This window comes from Silurus meridionalis, chromosome 29 (genome assembly GCF_014805685.1).
Source record: "Silurus meridionalis isolate SWU-2019-XX chromosome 29, ASM1480568v1, whole genome shotgun sequence".
NCBI lineage: Eukaryota > Metazoa > Chordata > Actinopteri > Siluriformes > Siluridae > Silurus > Silurus meridionalis.
The window spans coordinates 10513146-10528657 of record NC_060912.1 but is presented as its reverse complement, the minus strand read 5'-3'; the positions used below and the strand labels follow the sequence as shown (position 1 = coordinate 10528657).

The window sequence follows — 15512 nt, the reverse complement described above, 5'->3', positions numbered from 1 at the left end:
TGTGAGCTGAAATAAGGAGCTCAGAGAGTACAAGAGAAAGAACGAGAGAGGAAAGAGAAAGAGAGAGGAACTTATGCGCAACCGAACAACACACACTGCAATTCTAATTATCACTGCTGCTTGGTAACATCTGCACCATTCATGGGCCTACCTGGTTGCCTTTGAGACAGGTGGCTTGTCGGTTTTCGGAGAGGAAGTGGTGCTGGTCCGGGCGGTAACGGCAGTGGCAGGTCTAGAAGCTGTAGCTGGTTCGAGGAAAAAACATGGACCGTTTAGCTAAAGAGGTTTGCTAGCAAGAAAATCAACAGATGATAGAATATCTAAGTAGCGTGCATTGCTATAGCCAAACAAAACTTGCCAGCAAAATGCAATGCCCTCAACTCATTCTAACAAACATTACCATTAACAGCACCTGTTTCCACCTACCTGCAGGTTTTGGTTTGGCTTTATCCCCATTGACAGTTGTCTTCTTAACAGGCTGCGTTGTGCCGGTGGTCTTTGGTGCCCCAGTGGGCTTCTTTTCTGTGGTCTTGCTGGCGGGTTTGGTGGTCGCCGCTCCCGTGGTACCTACAGGCTTCTTTAAAGCTCCGGTGGTTGCCTTCTTCTCGACAGCAGCGCCGGTTGTGGTCTTCTTGGCAAGGCCGTTGGCAGGCGCTGGTTTCTGTACTCCGTTCGTCAATCTGCTCTGAACGGTTCCCGGACGAGCCCCGGTGCTGGACGTCTTTGTTTTGGCAGCAACCTTTGCCTTCACTTTGGGGTCTGCGGCCTTATCCTTGCCAGATTTGGTAGTGGCCATGGGCGTCCCGGTCGTCTGTGGTTCGCCTTGCTCCGTCTCTCCGGTCTGTGAAGCGGGCGGAGCCGGTTCCTGGCCTTCCCCCAGATGCTCCCCCTGGATCACAGGATCCGCGTCTAGTGCTACCATTGGCTCTGTCGCTCCTGAGTCGACCCCGTCTGGCTTCATCTCGGACAACTCGGAACTTGGCAAGGCAGTTAACGCTCAGGTACGGAGAACAACCTACAAGCGAAGAAAAAAACTCAATCAGATCGTAGCTTGGAAGTGATCAGATTAGGTCTTGCCTCTGAGAATCGTACTCGCTATCAGGATCAGGGTATGTACCAACTGGAAAAAAGGATTGGATGACTAAACAGAAGAAGTTGAGCTATACTTGGACCAACTTGGGCCTCAATGACCCTGCAGTGAGTGTGCTGCGTGAACGTGAATGCTGAATGTGCAGGTAGAAATTCAACTGAAATTGCATTCAATAGTATTAATAACCCCTGCACCGACTGTTACAGTGTTTCAATTCTTAAAAGGCTGTTTTATCACAGACAGAATATTAAGTGGTTTGTATGAGAGTCACAATATCATTCTAAATGTCTGAGCCTCATTACCCACGATGCCTTTCTGTCACAGATGTTTTCTGTACGACTTAAAAAATGACACAACAGAGGACGTGGCTTGGCCCCTGATAGTGGTGGTGGCGATGGGAGGGGCAGGGGTGTAAATAGGGAAAAAAAAAAAGCTTGAGGCCCCGTTCGACCCGAGGAGGAAGACACTAGAAGTTCTAACTTCCGCAGTGAATATGTCTCGCTTTCTCACACCCACAATCATTACATCATCCTGGTCAGCCTAAACTACACTGTTTCTCACTGTCTTTAAGAGCTATATGCACATCCCTGCTCTCAGTCACCCCTCCTCCCTCCGGTGCTAGTGCTCTTAGGAGTGTTTAGACAGATGGCCTTAACAGCTGAGGAAACCCAGAGAGACCAAGAAAGAGAGAGAGAGAGAGAGAGAGAGAGAGAGAGAAAGAAAAGAGAGGGAGATAGGATCCCTGTAGCGATATACACTGCTTGATAGATCAATCTCAATATGACTCCACTTGTGAACGTTAGCAAAGAGAGAGGCTCTCCCAGTCAAAAAAATAAATACAAAAATTTAGCATCTGTGTCTCAAACTCCCAAAATGATCCAACAAGAACCATGAAAATACGAATCTGTGCAGTACCAAAAACTCTTGTCTGAGAAACGCAGACACGCTTCGTAGCCTCTTACATCACCCCCCGCCCACGTTAACGACCACTTATCCGTCAAGCAAAAACACAACTCCCTGTTCCTGAAAAGAAAACTCTGAGGTGTCTGTGAATCGAGATCATGCTTAAGTGTAACGTATTTCATTGCCGGCGCCCTTCGCTGTCTAGTTGTCTTCCTTCTTTTTTAAAAGCGCTGGCTTGGATGAGCTTGCTTTTTTTTTTCCTGCGTCAGAGCGATAAATCACACTCTCGCAGCGGGGAGATGGACTTTTTTTCTTTCGTTCTAAATCCATGTCTGGATGATTACCAAGAAAACTGTCTGGATGGCCTGGATCTGGATCTCAAAGTCAGGGACTGGGTATGCAACATTTTTTTTAAATGGTGTAGAAGCGTCTTGTGGGATGTATCCAAACAGGATCCTTTTTTCGACCTGTTACTTTGACATATTTCTAACAGCTACTAGTGTAGCTATTAACAAATTAGCCTTGCTTGTAAGAAGACATACACACATCCCAATGACCTGCTTTCCTGGAAAGCCTCAGAAACCCCCTTCCGAAAAGGATAGAAAGGTCAGAAAAATCTTCTGTACCTCTTTAAGGGAAAAAAAAAAAAAACATCTGAGAGCATCCTACATCATTTTGCTCTTTGGCCATCCTCCAACAATGGGGAGCTATCCAATCCTTTCCTCCTACACAAGACGACGAGGTCCTTAGAGTGCTGCCATCGTCTAATAAGGCTATTAGCATGAATGTATGAATAAATGCATTCTTGAACAGATCCTTGTGCCTTCGGAGTGGAAAAAGCAACAGCAAGTTCGCATCAGTGCTCCAAAAAAAAAAAAAAAAAGAAAAGAGGAATGAGGCCCAGCAGGAACTAGCGAGCTAATCCCATCTAGCTCTGGACATACTGTGCTTGTGGCTTGCACTCAGTGTCCAACAATCGGACACAAACCGCTAGCAACTAAACAAAACAGCCAGTGCTAATAGCTCTGATGAATAGCTCGCTATAGCAGTCCATAGTGTGTGGTATTTTTTTGGCCTCTAAGTCTCTGTGGCTTTTCTTTAAATAGCTATCAATAGAGGAACTGTGGGGTTGGGGGGATGGGGGGTATTTGCATGAAGCAAAAGATGATACAGAAATTCTCAGCTGCATATGACCTTGCTTCTGGGAAAGAAGCTTTCATCAGCTGTTCACTTCTCCAAGGCCCTGGTTTGGCGCTTTCAAGCGGTGCTGCTAAAGCATTTGGACCCAGTAATCATCTGTAATTTATCACCGTTTGGCATTTCGTAGAGACCAGGCCTTGCTAATGCACCATGGTGCCTGAGCTAACCTCATCCAATCCCTGAAAGCCAGACTCAGACAATGCAGCATCTCTGTCCAGCATCTCCACACTATCCATGTCCACCGAAGGAGGTAGTGGACCCTTCCCCCCACGTCCCCCAAATCTAAAGGGCACAGAACCCTTGTGTTATATAAATTTACTAATGAAGTGAGAGACCAGAGACCCGCCGTACATTTGCAGGCAAAAAAATATATATAAAATCATTAGCCAGCCAAGATATCGTGCACCAAAAATGCATACACATGAACTTTTCTGACCCCAAACAACAGACGAACAGATGGTCATTGTTCATTTTGAGAATCTATTCACCCCTAGCCTGAAAGAAATATGGTGTGGTGAGGTGGTCACCACATGTACCTTACAGCACAGTGAAATCTATCTCCCAGTGATGTCAGGAAGCTGGGGTCAGAGCGCAACATCAGCCATGACAACCCTCAGCACCCCTGGAGCACAGAGGCTTAAGGGCCTTGCTCAAGGGCCAAGAATGGCAGCTTTTCCCTCACCACATCCTCCTTGGACTTTCCCTTTTCCTCCGTCCTCAGCATTCTTCAGCATATACCCCATGTTGCTCATCTGCACATGATCAAACATCTCACCAGAGCAGGTCTCACCACCTTCTTATCAACTTTCCCTTTCAATTTTGCAGATACCCTTCTATCACAAATCCCTCCTGCCACACATCTCCACCCTGCCTCCACTCTTTGACTCTCTCTGGACATTTTCAAATCATTTTTCAAAATCAGAGGACATTCTCAATACACCCTCGGGCAGAAGGTCAGGAAGCCATCTTGGCTCGATGCACAAACAAACTGCTGTAAAACAAAGCTCACTGGACTCCACCAGATTCTTCTCAGAATGCATGCAGAGGACGGGCCAAGAGAGAAAGGAGTTGGGATGCCTGGACAGGTGGTGATGTCAGACCATTACAAATGCCTTTATTGAGGCCATTGGCTTCTGGACGGGAAGCAAGAAAACAAAACCGACTCGCTGGGGGAAAGCCAGGGGGTTTTGAAAGAAGTGGGTTGTGAGTAGGGATGCATCTTTTTGTTGTCGCAACTTGCCTGGTAGACCAGCAAGTGTGCACATGGGATCCTTGTACTGTAAAAAGGCGTGCAGGGTTGGCCGAATGGCGTTGACAAACGCCATTTTAGTTTAAGCATCCTAGCTTATTTTCAAGAAGGGAAATCTTTGACGTAGTATCATGAACTGGAAATCAGTTGTATTCTCAATCCATGGCTGGTTCATTATTCTGCCCAGAGTGCTACCTATAGCCCAATCAGTTCTGACTCAGGCTTAGGTCTGAGTCATCATGGACAGAGGGGGTTGACCCCCCTGGGGCAGAAAGATTAACACAGGACAAGGCTCGTTAACCCTATACAAAGCTCGATGCTAATCTTGCCTGATCCGCCCGCCCATCCTCCGGCCTATGGGGCAAGAAATCAAAGAGTGAAAGCAAAACAGAGAGCTAGTGTACGCTTGCAAACAAATAAACCACACAAACCGGACCAGTCAAACGCCACAAATGTTGCCATTCTGATGGCGAAGCAGAGGGCCAGCCGGAGCGGGCCTACAAAGGCAGCGTTGTGGCTTGAGACTCGCAATAGAGGAAAAATGACTATGCATTTAAGCGCTTACTCTTTCGACGTACAATATCCGGTCAGGAAAGGAGGAAGCAGGAAGGGCTTAAAGTGACCTCAAGAGACATTTGTAACCTGAAGACCAAAAACCCATTATCCTGCTCTGAGTGAACCGTCTGCCAGGGGGCAAATTAAATAAGTGGTGATCAGGAGCAGCTGGTGGGGTTCAATCAATAGTGCTGGACTGTGTTTCCATGTGTGCACATGGTCAGTCTCTTACACACACAGGGTGGGTGGAGATAGCATCTGTGGCAAGCAGCCAATATGCCTGGCTAGTTAGGAAAGCGAAAGGCGCAAGCACACACACGCGCTACCTATAAGAGGATTACCCATCCTTTCTGCCAGGCATGGCGCAGATGGAACACACAAATGCAGCAGGCTCAGAGCGAACGCGCAACAATGAACAGCTGAGTCAACTGACTCGCTCGACGGCAAACAAAGTTGACGGCGCACTTTAATTCACTGTAATGCCGTTCACTGCGACGGAGCCGTGCGCTACAGGCTTCATCGCTGCGATGGCACACAAATCATAATACCATCTTTATTCGATCTTCTTTTTCTCACAGCGTTCCACTGTAACCAGGTTTCCCATTCTCTATTGAGTCCTTGTTTGTGCTCCCTGAATATTCACAGTCATTCGGGGGGGGGATGTCACGTGCATGCCACATGTGATGCTAAACACACTATTAATAAAGAGTCTCTATGGATAAAATAAATGGATCCGACGGGGCAATTGTGCACTGGGGCACAATTGGCAGGGCGTCTTCAAATCTACTCACCGCAAGCTCAGCGAGACAAGATGCGACGCAAATCCTGCTTCGGAGCAACTCCGGAAAGTACTTACGGATACTGATACTGACTCAACATCATTCAGTGTATAGATCTGGTCATGTGACCTTAAGGGTATACTCCATTAACTGGTCTATTTAACTATAGGATTGTTTTAATTGTCAGAAGATAAGCCCAAAGAACTCTCTTCGTAATTATAATTTGTCTGATAAAGCTCTATTAGGGCTTCGCAATGCTTTTATCATTGAAATATTATGAAATTCTGATATTGATAGATTTTTTTTAGGTGACAAAAACACCTAGCATTCATTTTAAATTAAATCACTATTGAACTCAGAACCTCATCAGGTTGCATCGTTACACCAACTACAGTTAATTATATTGAATCTATAAATGGCCCTGATTTATGGATCGTCAGATCAAATCGAGGTAAAAAAATTGGACATCGGCGAAAAAAAGGTGTATTTGAATCCAATGTGTAAACAGATTGGAAAAAGTTTCATTTTTGATTTATTTTTTAATACCGATAGTTTATTATATTAATTGTTTGTTGGGTGAAAGGATTTTTCCGTTTTTTTCCTGTATGTTGTAGGTGTGCTAGTGCTCGATATAGGTATTAGGGGAATTGGCTCAAGGTTGCATTTGTATCTGAAAAGAAAATGGGGTCCCCAGGCATCTATCATCATCTAGCGATCGGGACAGAAACAGGAAACTGTTATGAAAATGAGCAGGAAGTGTCAATCCAGTCCTTTCCCGATTCCTAACCTCAGGCTCGCTGATAAAATTGAACAAAGAACGTGGCTCGTGTGAGGGCTCTGCATGCAAAAAGACCCAATTATGTAAAAATCCAGGTACAATTACATATAGAACTAAAGAAAAAAAATATTTTTCAGGATGAATCCCATCCCGATCTGCGAATTTGTAAATCAGAGGTTCAGACTGACCTCCGGAAAAAAGGTCACCTCCCGCTAAAAACCGTCCCCAGTGGAAATGAGCACAAAGCCGACCCGGAAAAAAAAGAAAGCCCGCAGCCAACTGTCGTGTGTGACAACTGCACATGGCCCTCGGAGCCTTTATCTGTACCCGCAGCAACAGGGTAACATAATCTGGGAAAGAACATGAGCAACTGCAGGAAAACCACAGCTCCGTTTTGGCACGGACATCCTGGGAAAAGCCACGCAGCGGTCGCCCGGAGAGTATCGATGCCTGCCGCTGTGGCTGCGGTTCAGATAATCGCTCTGCTGCAGACATGGGTGCCGGCTACGAGGATTATTAATGGAGGTGGTTGTGACATTCGCGGGGGTCATTCGGTTCTTTCGTGTAATTATTCTGGGAATAAGGGAGCAGGGAGCCAGCCAATCAGAGCGCGGCGTGAGAAGACGGCTGAGTCATGTGCGCCGTCCCCCCGAGCTGCAATGGCGGCTATTCATCATGGTGTGATACCTGGGTTATTGTTGTCTACCGGAACGCTAGAAAAATGGTGTACTGGGATTTTATACATGTATTTGTACATCATACTGTGAGGCGAATTATGGGATTGCGTTCTTTAACCATTTTACAAATGGGACAATATTTAATTACGCAGCAGAGCCGTGTACGTTCACTAGGCTTCGGCGTACTTCATCCAGATCAATGTAATGACTTCTAGACCGGGAAGAAAAGTACGAGCACATGGAGACGGCATCCTATTTACTCTAATGTACAGATTTCAGACGTTACGACATCCTAAAGTCGTAAAACCCGCCGTAAAAAAGATCCGTTCTGATCGATTTCCGCAGCCTATAAATTACATGGAGTAAACTTCGGAATTGCTTCTCCGATATCAAATCCACTCATCTACTATTTTCTATACATCTTCAGCATCGGTCCGATTTTTTTTTCCCTCCCATCACGATATTAGAAAATGACGGACGGCTCCAATAGAAGACGGCCATCTTGGGTCTTTTGTTTGCCAAGACGCAGACGAGTAAATACGTGCTCTGAGAACCAGATCAGAACCTTTTCCCGCCCTCGGGAACATATGAATCGCCGTGGTGATAAAAATCGATCGGACTTTGTCTCAGTCATCAGCTCCAGACACCAGACTGTAACCTGCTTGTCCTCTTGAGTGTCTGGGTTTTTTTTTTCTTCTTTCCTTCCTCTGATCATAACGCTGTAGGACGATACGTTCAGATACGTTCAGAGCGTCGTAATTACAAAAAGGAGGACGTCTCTTGCTCGAGGAGACGTCCCACGACTTTCTCTCCTGCTTTCAATATTTCATTCTGTCTTTCCAGTGGTGCAGACAAAAAGGACTGTAGTGTCTGATTTTTTTTTTTTTTTTTTTTCATCCAGATCAATGCTTCTTTACCACAATCATCATCATCGTCATCATCATCATAGGAGTGCAAATAAAAAACACCTGTTTTTCAAAAGGGTCTTCAATGGTTAGAGGATTAGTTTTTTTTTAAGTTTCTAGTAGTAGCTAAAGGGGAGGAGGGAGAAGAAGGAGAAGAACAAGGAGGAGGAGATGGAGAAGAAGCAGAAGGAGGAGGAGGACCGGTCTCATCCAGCCGCCCCACTACAGAACAATAGAAATCCAAAGTGATGGATAGAGAGATGGGGAGGGGGGGATTAGTCGGGGTTCTTGTTAAGGGGGTTGGGGGGGATGCAAATAAGTTTGTAAATGAAAAAAAAAAAGAAAATCAGAGATCAAACATCTACAAACAAAAACACAAAATGTTTTATACCAACACGGAGAACCATTTGTTAATTGGCCGTGTGGTCATTTCCGCATTATAACAGGGCAATGAAAGGTTATAACCGGGGTATGGGGGTGGAATCCGTCAATTCATAATTGATGAAAGTGAGGACGATATTATCAAACATACGGCACGATTTTATCGCGATACAATACAAGCAACAAGTTCATGTGGACCTGGACCTGGAAATCAGACATCTCGGTATCCAAGGACAACAGTTTCAACCTCCTTCACACGACTGGAGATCGGATTTAGATTGGAAATCGATGATTTTGAGGTTGATTGAGAAAGTCATATGCTTTTTTTATACCTCTTCTAGCTAACACTGGATGCTGGTCGGTTGTGTTTTGATTCTCTCAGACCTAAAAAGAGAAAGAAATCCATTCCCCTTATAAAGGGTTTTATATAAATATATAAATATAAAATCTGACTAGCTTGCTAGCTCCTGAACAAAAAAACCGAACCCTTACCGAAGCTCAAGCCGCTGTTTCCTCTTCCAGCTAACGCCCAATGTGAGCTCCTTGTTTTTGTTTTTTCTCCTCCACACAATTACTTCCAGCCAAGTAAGAAAAGAATAAAAAAAAACGACAGAAAATATATAAAAGAAAAAGAGAAACCAGGCGCTGAAACACTCTCCGGAGTGTGTGATGTAGAGGAGTGAGAGCTCTGAGGGGGTTTTTCTTCTGGGAGCCTTGGTTCAGTGTGGAACCGGCTGGAGGAGAGGCAGAGGCTGGGAGGGAGGGAGGGAGGGAGAGAGTGAGAGAGGGAGGGATGCTACATGAAGAATAGGAGGCGCACACACACTACTCACTTACACACTATACTTCCGTACTAGCTAGTATCTCTCCGAACAGGGTCTCTGTTCAATTCATACCAGTCACTATGACTACGCCCTACCGCGCATGCTTTCATACTTCCGTACTAATTAGTATGGTCAGGTCAAACTACTACAAACTGGAAACCCCGCCCCCGTCTCTGTTCATACTTCCGTACTAATTAGTATACTCGGGTGTGTTGGAACAGTCTCCAAACGCACTACATTCACATACTTCCGTACTAATTAGTACCTCAATCCAAACAAGGAGTCACCTAGTACACCTAGGTCACCATGGCTACGCCCGTACTTTCGCCCTACATAGACACCCAGGACCACTTGCACACTACAGCCCGAACAGAAAGGAGTGGGCGGAGCGTGAACTAACATCCAGCCAACCAGAGCGCGGTCGAGATTTATTCAAATGAACGATGATGTCATTGCGAGTTTTTTTTTAATGCCCCTCCCGCGTTCAAAAGTTCCAAACCCGAGCACGCGCCCTGTCCGGTTCCCGCCCTTTTCTTTCTTTCTTTCTTTCTTTCTTTCTTTCTTTCTTTCTTTCTTTCTTTCTTTCTATTTGCAAGCTTTCAGTAGACTCACGGTGGACAGACAGACAGACAGACAGACAGACATACAGACAGACAGACAGACAGATAGATAGATAGATAGATAGATAGATAGATAGATAGATAGATAGATAGATAGATAGCAGACAGACAGACAGACAGACAGATAGTTAGATAGATAGATAGATAGATAGATAGATAGATAGATAGATAGATAGATAGATAGATAGATGACAGACAGACAAACAGATAGATAGATAGATAGATAGATAGATAGATAGATAGATAGATAGATAGATAGATAGATAGATAGATGACAGACAGTCAGATAGATAGATAGATAGATAGACAGACAGACAGATAGATAGATAGATAGATAGATAGATAGATAGATAGATAGATGACAGACAGACAGATAGATAGATGACAGAGACAGACAGACAGACAGACAGACAGATAGATAGATAGATAGATAGATAGATAGATAGATAGATAGATAGATAGATAGATAGATAGATAGATAGATAGATAGATAGATAGATAGATAGATAGATAGATAGATAGATAGATAGATAGCCCCAGCTCACTGTACTCCAGTGAAAGGATGAATGTAAATAGAGATGAAGGGAAAAGGTGGCCACTTTGTTCCATGTATCTATTATAAATACCCACTTGCCCCTGAATTGTGCTGGGGCTGTTTTACTGGGGAAATATTTGTACACCCATGTGCACTAGTTTCACACCCCATTCCTGATTTATTGCCCTCTGTGCTGTTATAATAAGCTCCAGTCTTCTGCAAAGTCTTTCCACTAGGTCTTGGGGCGTGGCTGTTGTACAGTCTTGTGTCTTGTATTCGATATAATTTTACAGCCATATGTGTTTTTCCCCAAACTGATACCACAAATGTATAAGACGTCTTCGGGTGATGGGGTATAACATTTTCCCTTTCACTTGAACTAGGAGACCCAAACCTGTTCCAGCATGACAATGTCCTTGTGCACCAAGCAAGCTCTATACAGATCTGCTTGGCTTAGAGTGGAAGATCTCCTGCCATAGAGCTCCAACCCTATTTGACACCTTTGGGATCGCATCATAGAGTGAAAAATACAACAAAGAATTCCCAGAACTGTTGATTAGCTAAAATCCTGTATCTGACCTATATGGGACAAAGATAAATGTTTAAATTTGTATTATTTGGCAATTAATTGGCTGAACTTCCATTTGTTTGCCAAATATTTTTCACTGTTCAAACAAGTCTATTAATAATTCTTAATATTTTGCATCAATGAACAAACGTTTGTTTCAAAATAAAATGTACGAACGTTTACGCCGTGTCTCCGCTGACGCATGTGAGCCTTTTGTATTCTGGGGTGCTTTTTTTTTCTCTCTTTTTATCCAAAACCTCTTTCTCTTTCTGTCTGACTGGCACTTTAGATACAAGAAGTCAGGGTGGGTTTTGGCATGTCTGCCTCTCTCTCTCTCTCTCTCTCTCTCTCTCTCTCTCTCTCTCTCCCCTCCCTCTTTCCCTCCCTGTGTCTGCTCTCTCCTGTCTGGTTTTGTGCTGGTTTAGATTTGTCCTCTTTTGTCTCACACAGAACTCAAATAGGTTCTCGCGAGCTCTCCTCCTGTTCCTCTTGGTCTGATAGCATTACCGTCTCATGTAGGCGTTCTTACTGAATGCAAAGCACACACTCGAATACGGCTCTATATACGCTCGCACACACCCTCAGCCCACATGTGCTCGAGATTAGAACTAAGAGTTGGACAATACACTCCACGGCGTCCTGAGGTCAGGAGCAATTCACGGCACATGTTAGTAAGTCTCTGGGCAAAATGGCTGTAAGGTGTGTTGGTAAGTGATGGAAACATTCTCATAATACATTTTAACGCTAAAATCTTTTTGAACATTTCATTCCACATTGAATTCCCAGATGATGTTTTAATATCGCTCCACGTGTATTAGTTCCTTTATTTATTTGAGACTTCCTTGGTTCACTCCTCTGATCTGACTTTTTCACCAGGCAAAATTTTCCAATCTCATTTACCTTGAGGATCATCACTTTGGTTCAGCGTCTCACGTTCCAGTATGTGGGATAGATTGTACCATGTAGCCAGTTGCCTGTGGGATTCCCATAAGACATTTAAAATTATGTGAGTTTTGCCAGGAGACCAAGGCCATTTCCACACTAATACATTTTAATTTGATAACGCATTTCTTGCTCTCTGTTTTGGCCTTCTATCCACACTGAAACAGCATTGTCACTCAATGAAAGTCACAGTGTGGACCGTGAAAACAGAGGCTTTCTAAAACAATGACGCCTCTTTTGTCAAATATAGGTGTTTTTCCTCGACATTTCAAACATTCCTCAAGTTTCAAAGAGCTGAAAACAAATAAAAAATCGGCCACCGGAAACGATGCAGGTCGAATCATCTTTTTTTATGTGCAGTACAGGGATTTAAACATTTTTAGATGTTTCAGTGTGGATTAGCAACTTTCAATCTGGATTAATGAAGACGTAGCCTAAGAGTCACTCAGCTTGTTCCAATTAACCGATTAATCATCAATATTGTTTTCAGCAAAGAATCACTGATCACCATTGTTATCAATAACCAATCACCCATCACTCTTGTTTCAAATGACTAATCACTGAACAACATTTCTCCTATCAACCAATAACATCACAGATTACCATTGTTTCCAACAACCAATCACTGATTACCATTGTTCCAAATGACTATTCACTCATCACCAACAGCATATCACTAATCACCCTTTCCCCCAACAACCAATCACTAATCACCCTTTCACCTAACAACCAATCACTAATCACAATTTCTCCTAACAACCTATCAAAATTCACCCTTTCACCTAACAGCCAATCACTGATCACCATTATTCCCAATAACTAACCACTCATCATAATTTTGTTTTGCTAGTGCACCCTTCAGTTAAAATTATATTATTTGAACGTTTTACTGAAATAAACATTATTCCCTCCTAATCTGTTCTCCTTCACACAGAAAAGGTGTCTTTGAAAGTTTGCACATGCAAATGAGCACGGCTTCTCAATAAACATGCAAATTGCCCTGTGACATAGTGTAGAAATTTCTAGACTCGTCTGAGTAAGTCTTCATGACCTTGAACGTGCAAAAAGTGGACAAAGTCGGCGGACACTAACGCTTGGGACACGCCCTTCGACTGCGAGAATGTTCTACTCGCTCCCGAGTCAGTCCTGTTGCTCCCTTCCCTCCGCCTCGTCCATTTTTTTCTGCACAGCAGTTGCCAAGAGGACAAACAGAGCCGGAGTGGGAGCCAATGCTGGCATTTTGGAGGCCGGTGGGACGGAGGTATTGGCTCGGCTCAGCTGCCCACACAAAGGGAGGAAGTAAACCGGTAGCAGCAAAGCAGTGTACTGGAGATGCAGGAAGGGGCAGGGCAGTCAAGCCGCCAGTCACTTCCCTTCCCTATTAGATCCAGTGTGTGTGTGTTTGTGTGTGTGTGTGTGTGTGTGTGTGTGTGTGTGTGTGTGTGTGTGTGTGTTTGTGTGATGGAGAAGTCACGCCGAAGGCTGCAGCTGGGCAACACGACACAAAGGAGCTGGCAGACAGTCAGAGATGAACTCAGACGCACAACATTACAGACTCTATTAACACACACACACACACACACACACACACACACACACACACACACACACACACACACACTTCGTGTCAAATACAGAAGCATCTCAGGTATCTCAAAGCACCTGCACAAGACATGCTTTTGCCGCAACACATACTGTACACACACAGTTCCACTTTTCAGTACAAACACACAAAGGAACTTGATGTGTGTGTGTGTGTGTGTGTGTGTGGTGTGTGTGGAAGCATAGAAAATACAACCGGTTCAGAATCCTCTGGATTTCAAAATACTTTCCTGCACATAAATAATCAACAGAGTAGGAGCAGATGAAAACCGAGGGCAATCATGTGAAAAGAAAGAAAGCATACGCATTGCAGGTTAACGCTCGTGCTAACCGGGTCGCCTCCGAGCGAGAGCCGTTTCCCTGGAGACCAGAACGTGCCGGAAAAGCACCTGATTAGCATATCTCCCATTAGGAAAATTACAGAGGTGCATGCAGAGAGATAGGGGCGAATCCACACTAATAGCAGGAAGCAAAACCAGGACGTTACGTTTCGGCTCACTGGGTTTGATCTGAGACACTGAGAATATGAGGACAAAGCGGCGCTCGTCAATATAACAAGCAATATAACTGAGCAACTCAAGAACTTTGAAGATGGATTTGGACTGGAATCAATATCAACAGTCTGCTACAATGGGCTCAGGACCACAGTTTGCATTTTCTTGTCCATCACTGAACCTCCACAATGAGGGAACTGTAATGAATGGACATTCAGTGATGAGGAATGGTTCCCTTTTAAGTCTGGTTTCTCTCAAGGTTTCTTTCTTATGAAGTCTCAGGGAGTGTTTTGTTGCCGAAGTCGCCAGTGACTCAATCATTAGTGATATACTTAAAGGCATTATATTCACACATTCAGACACAACAGACAAACAACAAACATTTCAATGTCATTGATCTATTTATCTTTTAAAAGTTTTAGAAATAAAGCTGAATTGACATGGTACAAAATTCCAGCAACTGTCAGATAGACCCTGATAGACCCCAATGCGATGGATAAAATAAAAACGTCTTTAAGGAATGAAAAAAACGGATCTTGAGTTGTTCCCCGTGGGCATGAAATTTTTCCTTCACTTGAATTAGTTCTTTTTCTTTCTGTTACATAGAATTTATGTGTATAGTTGAAAAGCAAAAAAAAATCCGGGAGACGTTTTTTTATAGTCCTTCTATACTGTATACACTAACGGTTGCCACTATGGCAATAATTTTGCTACAGTTTTTTTTTGTGGCTTTTTTTATTAAAAGCCATGATGGATCAATTTCTGAGGTGTCCACGTGTAATAAAACAACACACACTGAAGTCATATAATGTATTTCCCTCAGTACGGCATAATGCAATGTCAAGAAAACCTTTTTGCATGCTAATGCAGGGTCTTTGTGTAATAAAAAAAATACCCCTAGCAGACTCAAAGCGAGGTAATAAAGGCTTTTACACGACTGCGTTGCTCTGGGATCGCTCTGTGCCAGCTCGGGGTCGAGTGACTGACAGATGATGAGGCGGTTTTAAAAGCACAACACGGAGACCAGCTTCCTGACGCTCCAGTGCTTCAGTGAATTTTGGCTTCTCCCCTGGGGCTAGACTCTCAACAGACCTGCACACACACACACACACACACACACACACACACACACACACACACACACACACATATATATATATATATATATATATATATATGGACACACAGTTTCTTGGGTTGTAGGGTAAGTGCTTCCTGGTCCTGTGTCCTGCTCTGCTGTTCAGTAAATAATAGATGACAGAGTCGAGAAAATGGGACACACTGCTGTCCTGTTACTTTACTGTAAAAATTTCTAGTGTAAAATTACAGAAAACACTGGCGCTTTGATGCGTTTTGACTGGAAGTCTACTGGAGAATAGTGTGTGTAGCGCTTTTAGATTTACTGTGTTT

At 43.9% G+C, this 15512-nt stretch overlaps 1 protein-coding gene across 2 annotated transcripts in view; it reads right to left on the bottom strand.

Annotated features, from left to right (window-relative positions):
• The window catches only part of wu:fb95e10 (titin), a 22857-nt gene extending 13580 nt beyond the window's left edge, over positions 1 to 9277 (bottom strand). The window contains exons 1-4 of one of the 2 annotated variants that reach the window (XM_046843781.1): positions 9010 to 9277; positions 8850 to 8901; positions 427 to 1015; positions 152 to 245 (exon numbers count right to left, since the gene is read on the bottom strand). In XM_046843781.1, coding sequence (XP_046699737.1) covers positions 152 to 245; positions 427 to 961 — 629 coding nt within the window. In that variant the 5' untranslated portion in view covers positions 962 to 1015; positions 8850 to 8901; positions 9010 to 9277. The remainder of the gene's footprint in view (positions 1 to 151; positions 246 to 426; positions 1016 to 8849; positions 8902 to 9009) is intronic. The other variant, XM_046843780.1, reaches the window with a different exon arrangement.
• Between the last annotated feature and the right edge of the window lie 6235 nt (positions 9278 to 15512).